The sequence below is a fragment of the Coloeus monedula genome (assembly GCF_965178545.1).
Source record: "Coloeus monedula genome assembly, chromosome: 33".
In the NCBI taxonomy this organism is placed as follows: Eukaryota; Metazoa; Chordata; class Aves; order Passeriformes; family Corvidae; genus Coloeus; species Coloeus monedula.
In genome coordinates, this window is record NC_138813.1 from 3,011,763 (window position 1) to 3,020,672 (window position 8,910).

The 8,910-nt window shown below is 58.7% G+C and overlaps 2 protein-coding genes across 2 annotated transcripts; one reads left to right on the forward strand and one right to left on the reverse strand.

Moving 5' to 3' along the window:
• Positions 1-4,546: 4,546 nt before the first annotated feature.
• LOC309583847 (uncharacterized protein) lies at positions 4,547-5,498 on the forward strand (the record flags this gene model as incomplete). The annotated part of the gene is made up of 2 exons (XM_082299674.1): positions 4,547-4,567; positions 5,049-5,498. The coding sequence occupies 2 exons, from the start codon at positions 4,547-4,549 to the stop codon at positions 5,496-5,498; spliced, it is 471 nt and encodes a 156-aa protein (XP_082155800.1).
• Positions 5,499-5,793: 295 nt separating this feature from the next.
• On the reverse strand, positions 5,794-7,183 carry C5AR1 (complement C5a receptor 1; the record flags this gene model as incomplete). The annotated part of the gene is made up of 1 exon (XM_082299675.1): positions 5,794-7,183. The coding sequence occupies one exon, from the start codon at positions 7,181-7,183 to the stop codon at positions 6,092-6,094; it is 1,092 nt and encodes a 363-aa protein (XP_082155801.1). The 3' UTR covers positions 5,794-6,091.
• Positions 7,184-8,910: the final 1,727 nt, after the last annotated feature.

The window sequence follows — 8,910 nt, forward strand, 5'->3', positions numbered from 1 at the left end:
ATGGATGAAGGGGGGGGGGGATGCGGTTTCTCCCGGTTTTATCCCGATTTTATCCCGGGTTTTTCCCGATTTTACCCCCATTTTATCCCGATTTTATCCCGATTTTACCCCGATTTTTTCCCGATTTTATCCCGATTTTACCCCGATTTTTTTCCCGATTTTACCCCGATTTTACCCCGATTTTTTCCACGATTTTTCCCCAATTTTATCCCGGTTTTTTGGGGGTTTTTTTGGGGGGGATTTTTTTGGGGGGGTGGATTATCCCAGGTTTTCCCGATTTTTTTTTTTTCCCCCCCGATCCAAACTCACCTTTCCCGCCGTGGCTTCAGGGGGGCGGCGACCCCCGCGCCCCCCCCGGGGGTCCCGAGCCTTCCATGGCCGGGAGCGATCCCGGGAGGAGGAGGAGGAGGAGGAGGAGGAAAAAAAGCTGGAAAAGCAGGAAAAGGAGGAAAAGGAGGAGCAGGAAAAGAAGGAAAAGGAGGAGGAGGAGGAAGAGGAGGAGGAGGAGGAGCCCCCGCCCCTCCCCCTCCCCCCGCGCTGCGGCCGCGGGGAGGGGCGGGGGGAGGGGCCGTGCTGGGAATTTCAGGGGGTTGGGAATGGGGCTTTTCCTGGGATTTCGGCCGCCTGGATCGCTGGATTCCCTGGATCCCTGAGGCCCTGGATCCCTGGATCCCTGAGTTCCTGGATCCGTGAATTCCCTGGATCCCTGAGTTCCCTGGATCCCTGAATCCCTGGATTCCCTGGATCCCTGAGTTCCATCCCAATCCCTGAATCCCTGGATTCCCTGGATCCCTGAGGCCCTGGATCCCTGAGTTCCTGGATCCGTGAATTCCCTGGATCCCTGAGTTCCCTGGATCCCTGAATCCCTGGATCCCTGGATCCCTGAGTTCCTGGATCCGTGAATTCCCTGGATCCCTGAGGTCCTGGATCCCTGAGTTCCCTGGATCCCTGAATCCCTGGATTCCCTGGATCCCTGAGGTCCTGGATCCGTGAATTCCCTGGATCCCTGAGGTCCTGGATCCCTGAATCCCTGAGTTCCTGGATCCCTGGATTCCCTGGATCCCTGAGGTCCTGGATCCCTGAGTTACATCCCTGAATTCCTGAATCCCACCCCTCCCTGGATCCCTGAATTCCCTGAATCCCTGGGTTCCTGAATTCCCTGGATCCCTGAAACCCTGAATTCCCTGAATCCCTGGATCCCCGAATTCCCTGGATCCCACCCCTCCCTGGATCCCTGAATTCCCTGAATTCCCTGGGTTCCTGAATTCCCTGAATCCCTGAGTTCCTGGATCCCTGAATTCCCTGGATCCCTGAGGTCCTGGATCCCTGAGTTCCATCCCAATCCCTGAATTCCCTGGATCCCTGAATTCCAGCCCATTCCCTGAATCCTTGAATCCCTGAGTCCCTGAATCCCTGAATCCCTGAGTTCCATCCCCGAATTCCCTGGATCCCTGAGTCCCTGAATCCTCGAATTCCATCTCAATCCCTGAATCCCTGAATTCCTGGATCCCCGAATTCCCTGGATCCCACCCCTCCCTGGATCCCTGAATTCCCTGAATTCCCTGGGTTCCTGAATTCCCTGAATCCCTGAGTTCCTGGATCCCTGAATTCCCTGGATCCCTGAGGTCCTGGATCCCTGAGTTCCTGGATCCCTGAATTCCCTGGATCCCTGAGGTCTTGGATCCCTGAGTTCCATCCCAATCCCTGAATTCCCTGGATCCCTGAATTCCAGCCCATTCCCTGAATCCTTGAATCCCTGAGTCCCTGAATCCCTGAGTTCCATCCCCGAATTCCCTGGATCCCTGAGTTCCTGGATCCTTGAATCCCTGAATCCCTGAGTTCCATCCCCGAATTCCCTGGATCCCTGAGTCCCTGAATCCTCGAATTCCATCTCAATCCCTGAATCCCTGAATTCCAATCCCTGAATTCCTGGATCCCTGAATCCCTGAATTCCATCCCAATCCCTGAATCCCTGAGTCCCACGCCTCCCTGAATTCCTGGATCCCTGAATTCCATCCCATTCCCTGAAACCCCTGAATTCCTGAATCCCTGAATCCCACCCCTCCCTGAATTCCCTGAATCCCTGGATCCCTGAATTCCATCCCATTCCCTGAATCCCTGAATCCCTGAATTCCCTGAATCCCTGAATTCCATCCCATTCCTTGAATCCCTGAATTCCCTGAATCCCACCCCTCCCTGAATTCCCTGGATCCCTGAATTCCCGAATCCCTGAGTTCCATCCCATTCCCACCAATCCCATCAATCCCAGCCCCAGATCCCACTCCCAGCACCACCCATCCCCCCCCCACTGTCCCCCCATTGTCCCCAACCGTCCCCAAGTGTCCCCCAAGTGTCCCCCAAGTGTCCCAAACCATCCCCAAATGTCCCCAAGTGTCCCCCCACTGTCCCCAAGTGTCCCCAACCGTCCCCAAGTGTCCCCAAGTGTCCCAAAGCATCCCCGTGTCCCCAAGTGTCCCCCAAGTGTCCCCAACCGTCCCCAAGTGTCCCCAGCCCCCCCAGTGCTCCCAGAGCCACCCCCTGTCCCCCATTGTCCCCAAGTGTCCCCAGCCCCTCATTGTCCCCAGGGCCACCCCCCCCCATTGTCCCCAAGTGTCCCCAAATGTCCCCCAAGTGTCCCAAACCATCCCTGGGTGTCCCGTCACTGTCCCCAAGTGTCCCCCCACCCCCGCTGTCCCCAAGTGTCCCCCAAGTGTCCCCAACCATCCCCAAGTGTCCCCGTGTCCCCCAAGTGTCCCCAACTGTCCCCCCATTGTCCCCAAGTGTCCCAAAGCATCCCCGTGTCCCCAAGTGTCCCTTCAGTGTCCCCAAGTGTCCCCCAAGTGTCCCCCCCACTGTCCCCAACCATCCCCGTGTCCCCCCACTGTCCCCAAGTGTCCCCCAAATGTCCCAAACCGTCCCCAAGTGTCCCAAACCATCCCCAAATGTCCCCAAGTGTCCCCCAATTGTCCCAAACCATCCCCAAGTGTCCCCAGGTGTCCCCCAAGTGTCCCCAAATGTCCCCCAAGTGTCCCCAAGTGTCCCAAACCATCCCCGTGTCCCCCAAGTGTTCCCAAGTGTCCCCCCACTGTCCCCAAGTGTCCCAAACCATCCCCAAGTGTCCCCAACCATCCCCAAGTGTCCCCAACCGTCCCCAAGTGTCCCCCAAGTGTCCCCCAATTGTCCCAAACCATCCCCAAGTGCCCCCCAAGTGTCCCTTCACTGTCCCCAAGTGTCCCCAAGTGTCCCCCAAGTGTCCCCAACCATCCCACTGTCCCCCCACTGTCCCCAAGTGTCCCCAAGTGTCCCCAAGTGTCCCCAACCATCCCCAAGTGTCCCAAACCATCCCCAAATGTCCCCAAGTGTCCCCAGGTGTCCCCCAAGTGTCCCCAGGTGTCCCCCAAGTGTCCCCAAGTGTCCCAAACCATCCCCGTGTCCCCCAAGTGTCCCCAAGTGTCCCCCAATTGTCCCAAACCATCCCCAAGTGTCCCCCAAGTGTCCCTTCACTGTCCCCAAGTGTCCCCAAGTGTCCCCCAATTGTCCCAAACCATCCCCAAGTGTCCCTCCAAGTGTCCCCCAAGTGTCCCCAAGTGTCCCCCACTTTCCCCAAGTGTCCCAAACCGTCCCCAAGTGTCCCCAACCGTCCCCAAGTGTCCCCCAAGTGTCCCCCAATTGTCCCAAACCATCCCCAAGTGCCCCCCAAGTGTCCCTTCACTGTCCCCAAGTGTCCCCAAGTGTCCCCCAAGTGTCCCCAACCATCCCACTGTCCCCCCACTGTCCCCAAGTGTCCCCCAATTGTCCCAAACCATCCCCAAGTGTCCCCAACCATCCCACTGTCCCCCCACTGTCCCCAAGTGTCCCCCAATTGTCCCAAACCATCCCCAAGTGTCCCCAACCGTCCCCAAGTGTCCCCAAGTGTCCCCAAGTGTCCCCAAGTGTCCCCAGGTGTCCCCAAGTGTCCCCAAATGTCCCCAAGTGTCCCCAGGTGTCCCCAAGTGTCCCCAAGTGTCCCCAGGTGTCCCCAAGTGTCCCCAAGTGTCCCCCAAGTGTCCCCAACCATCCCCGTGTCCCCCCACTGTCCCCAAGTGTCCCCCAAGTGTCCCCCAATTGTCCCAAACCATCCCCAAGTGTCCCCAACCGTCCCCAAGTGTCCCAAACCATCCCCAAATGTCCCCAAACCATCCCCAAGTGTCCCCCAAGTGTCCCCAAGTGTCCCCCAAGTGTCCCCAAGTGTCCCAAACCATCCCCGTGTCCCCCAAGTGTTCCCAAGTGTCCCCCCACTGTCCCCAAGTGTCCCCAAGTGTCCCCTAAGTGCCCCCCAAGTGTCCCCCCCACCCCCAAGTGTCCCCTCCCCCCCCTTTCCGGGACGTTTCCTGCAGCAGCCCCAGATCCGCTGAGTCAGCGAAATTCCTGCCCTGAAAACGCCCGAAAAAGCCCCAAAAATGGGGAAGTGGGGGCGGGGCAGTTCCGCATTTATTGGGGGGGGGGGGGGACGACACGGGGACCGGGGGGGGTCACCTGAGGGGGGAGGGGGGGAAATGGGAGGGGGATGGGGTGGGGGGGACCCCAGGTGAGGAGGAGGTGATGAAGATGAGGAGGAGGTGATGATGAAGATGAGGAGGAGGAGGAGGTGATGAAGATGAGGAGGCGGTGATGAAGATGAGGAGGAGGTGGTGATGAAGATGAGGAGGAGGTGATGAAGATGAGGAGGTGGTGATGAAGAAGAAGAGGAGGAGAAGGAGGAGGTGAAGAAGATGAGGAGGAGGTGATGAAGATGAGGAAAAGGTGATGAAGATGAGGAGGAAGAGGAGGAGGTGATGATGAAGATGAGGAGGAGGTGATGAAGATGAGGAGGAGGAGGTGAGGAAGAAGAAGATGAGGAGGAGAAGGTGGTGATGAAGATGAGGAGGAGGAGGTGAGGAAGAGGTGATGAAGAAGATGAGGAGGAGGAGGTGATGAAGATGAGGAGCAGGAGGTGATGAAGAAGAAGATGATGAGGAGGAGGATGATGAAGATGACGAGGTGACCTTCCTCCCACCCTCGCGCCCCAGTGCCGCCGCTGTGGTGGAACCCCAAAAAATGACGGTGACGATGATGAAGATGAGGATGATGATGCTGAAGATTATGATGAGGATGATGATGGTGACGACGATGATGATGAAGATGATGACAATGACAAGATGACAATGACAACGATGATGAAGATGATGATGATGATCTCCACCTTCCTCCCACCCTTGCACCCCTTATCACCGCTGTGGTGGAACCCCCAAAATGACGATGACGATGATGAAGATGAGGATGATGAGGATGAGGATGATGAAGATGATGGTGGTGATGATGATGAGGATGATGATGATGATGATGAAGATGATGACGATGAAGATGATGACGACGAAGATGATGACGATGAAGATGATGACGATGACGAAGATGATGACATTGACAAAGAAGATGACAATGCTGACGATGATGATGAAGATGAAGATGACGACTGGTGATGAAGATGACGACAATGGTGATGAAGATGACAATGGTGATGAAGATGACGATAATGGTGAAGATGACGACAATGGTGATGAAGATGACGTCAATGGTGATGAAGATGACAACAATGGTGATGATGAAGATGACGATGCTGATGAAGACGACGACAAAGATGATGACGATGACAAAGAAGACGACAACGATGACAACGACGATGAAGATGATGACGACCTGACCTTCCTCCCACCCTCGCACCTTTTCCACTGCTGTGGTGGAACCCCCAAAACGCCGCCGCCGATGACGATGGCGATGACGATGGCGATGACGATGGCGATGACGATGACGATGATGATGGCGATGATGATGGCGATGATGATGGCGATGATGATGGCGATGATGATGACGATGACGATGATGATGACGATGATGATGGCGATGATGATGGCGATGATGATGATGATGATGATGACAATGATGATGGCGATGATGATGGCGATGATGATGGCGATGACGATGACGATGATGATGGCGATGACGATGGCGATGATGATGACGATGATGATGGCGATGGCGATGGCGATGACGATGCCACTGCCGCCGGCCGCCCTCACACCCCCTCGCTGACCTCCTCGGTGGTGGCCATGCTGCGGCCCCGGCTGTCCGTGGCCGTGCTGGGGGGGTCATCGCTGAGCACCCCCCGCAGCAGCGCCCGCCACGAGCGCCTCACCTGGGCGCCCAGGCCCCGCCCCATGGCCAGGTAGATGACCGGGTTGACGCAGCCGTTGACGTAGGCCAGGCCGGCCACGGCGGGGTCGGCGGCCTGGGCGCCCCGGAAGGCCGCGGTGTCCGACGCGCTGGCCGCCAGCACCAGCCCCACCACGTGGTAGGGCAGCCAGCACACGAAGAAGCTGACGATGACCACCAGCACCGTCCTGGTGGCCCGTTGGGACCGGCCCAGCCCCCGCGCCCGCACGCGGCTCAAGAGGAGGCCGTAGCAGCCCGAGATGACCACGAAGGGTCCCAGGAAGCCGCAGAGGAAGCGGATGATGGCCGTGGTCAGCTCGGTGCTACGCTGGTGCTGCCGGACGGCGCCGTAGGACAGCACGCAGGTGGCCTTGGCCGAGTAGAGGTCGAGGCGGACGGTGCGGAAGATGAAGGAGGGGACGGTCAGCAGCGCGGCCAGAACCCAGGCCCCGGCGCAAGCCCCTCTGGCCAGCGCGGGCGTGCGGCGGTTGTGGCACCACACGGGCCGAGTGACCAGCGCGCAGCGGTCGGCGCTGATGGCCGTCAGCACCAGGACGCTGGCGAACATGGCCAGCACGGTCAGCGAGGGCAGCACCTTGCAGGCCAGGCGGCCCAAGGGCCAGTGGTGGTCAGTGGTCAGCGGCAGCGCCAGGAAGGGCAGCGCCAGGCAGCTCAGGAGGTCGGCCAGGGCCAGGTGGAAGAACCAGACGCCGTTGACCGTCCGGCGCAGCTCGGTCACGGTCACCCAGAGCACGGCGCTGTTGCCCAGGACGCCCAGCAGGAAGATGAGGGCGTAGAGGGCCAGGACGAAGCGGTGGCCCAGGGGCACTTCGGCCACGTCCAGGTCGAAGAGGTCACTCCAGGTGTCGTTCCAGGGGTCGTTCCAGGTGTCGTTCCAGGTGTCGTTCCAGCTGCTGTCCCAGGCGTAGGAGAAGGGCGTGGGCAGCGCGGCCATGGCGAGGCCGGGGACACCTGTGGGCGGGGCGGGGTGGCAGTCAAGGGGTCAAGGGGTTGGTTGGGTGACCAAAGCTGACCGTGGCTTGGTCAAGGTGTGGGGTCTTCACCTGTCCAGGTGGTCAAGGACCTCCCAAAGGTGACCAAACCCAACCACGGCTTGGTCAAGGTGTGGGGTCTTCACCTGTCCAGGTGGTCAAGGACCTTCCCAAAGGTGGCCAAACCCAACCACACCTTGGTCAAGGCCACCTCCCACCTGTCCAGGTGGTCAAGGACCTCCCAAAAAACCCCTGAACCCACCCCAAGGTGGGGTCTTCACCTGTCCAGGTGGTCAAGGGGGATTTTGGGGTGCAAAGACCTTTCCAAAAGACCCCCAACCCCCCCCCCCCAGGTGACCAAGGTGTCTTGGGGGGTCTCCAGCCCCATTTTTGAGGTCTCCAGCCCCATTTTGGGGTCTCCAACCCCATTTTGGGGTCTCCAGCTCCATTTTGGGATCCCCAGCCCCATTTTTGAGGTCTCCAGCCCCATTTTTGGGGTCCCCAGACCAATTTTTGGGGTCCTAAGCCCCATTTTGGGGTCCCCAGACTCATTTTTGGGTGTCCCCACCCTGCTGGGGGTGTCCCGGCCCCTCCCCAGACCCCCCCGGAAGAGGCGTTTCCTCACCCCCCTCTCCCCTCCCCCCCTCTATGGCGCAAGAATTTGGGAGAGGAAACGGGGGGGGAGGGGAAGGGCAGCTCCACCCTTCCCCCACGGGGTGGGGACCCCAAAAATGGGGCTGGGAACCCCAAAAATGGGGCTGGAACCACCCAAAACGGGGCTGGGACCCCAAAAATGGGGCTGGGACCTCAAAAATGGGGCTGGAACCACCCAAAACGGGGCTGGGACCCCAAAAACTGGGGCTGGGATCTCAAAAATGGGGCTGGAACCACCCAAAATGGGGCTGGGAACCCCAAAAATGGGGCTGGAACCACCCAAAACGGGGCTGGGACCCCAAAAATGGGGCTGGGACCTAAAAAATGGGGCTGGAACCACCCAAAATGAGGCTGGGATCCCAAAAATTGGGCTGAGAACCCCAAAAATGGGGCTGGGACCACCCAAAAATGGGGCTGGGAACCCCAAAAATTGGGCTGGAACCACCCAAAATGAGGCTGGGATCCCAAAAACTGGGCTGGGAACCCCAAAAACTGGGCTGGGACCTCCAAAAATGGGGTTGGGACCACCCAAAAATGGGGCTGGGAACCCCAGAATGGGGCTGGGAACCCCAAAAATTGGGCTGGAACCACCCAAAATGAGGCTGAGATCCCAAAAATGGGGCTGGAACCACCCAAAAATGGGGCTGGGATCCCAAAAATTGGACTGGGAGCCCCCAAAAACGGGGCAGAGACCCCAAAAATGGGGCTGGGAGCCCCCAAAAACGGGGCAGAGACCCCAGAAATTGGGCTGAGACCACCCAAAAATGGGGCTGGGAACCCCAAAAATTGGGCTGAGACCACCCAGAATGGGGCTGGGATCCCCCAAAATTGGGCTGGACTGGGAGGGGCCCCCTCAGCCCCCCCAGGAGGACAAAACTGGGCTGGAAAACCCCAAAAACGGGGCTGGAAACCCCCCAAAAATGGGTTTGGGGAACCCAAAAATTGGGCTGGGACCCCCCCAAACTGGTCTGGAGACCCCCCCTAAACTGGGCCGGACTGGGAGGGGTCCCCTCAACCCCCTCAGGAGGACAAAACC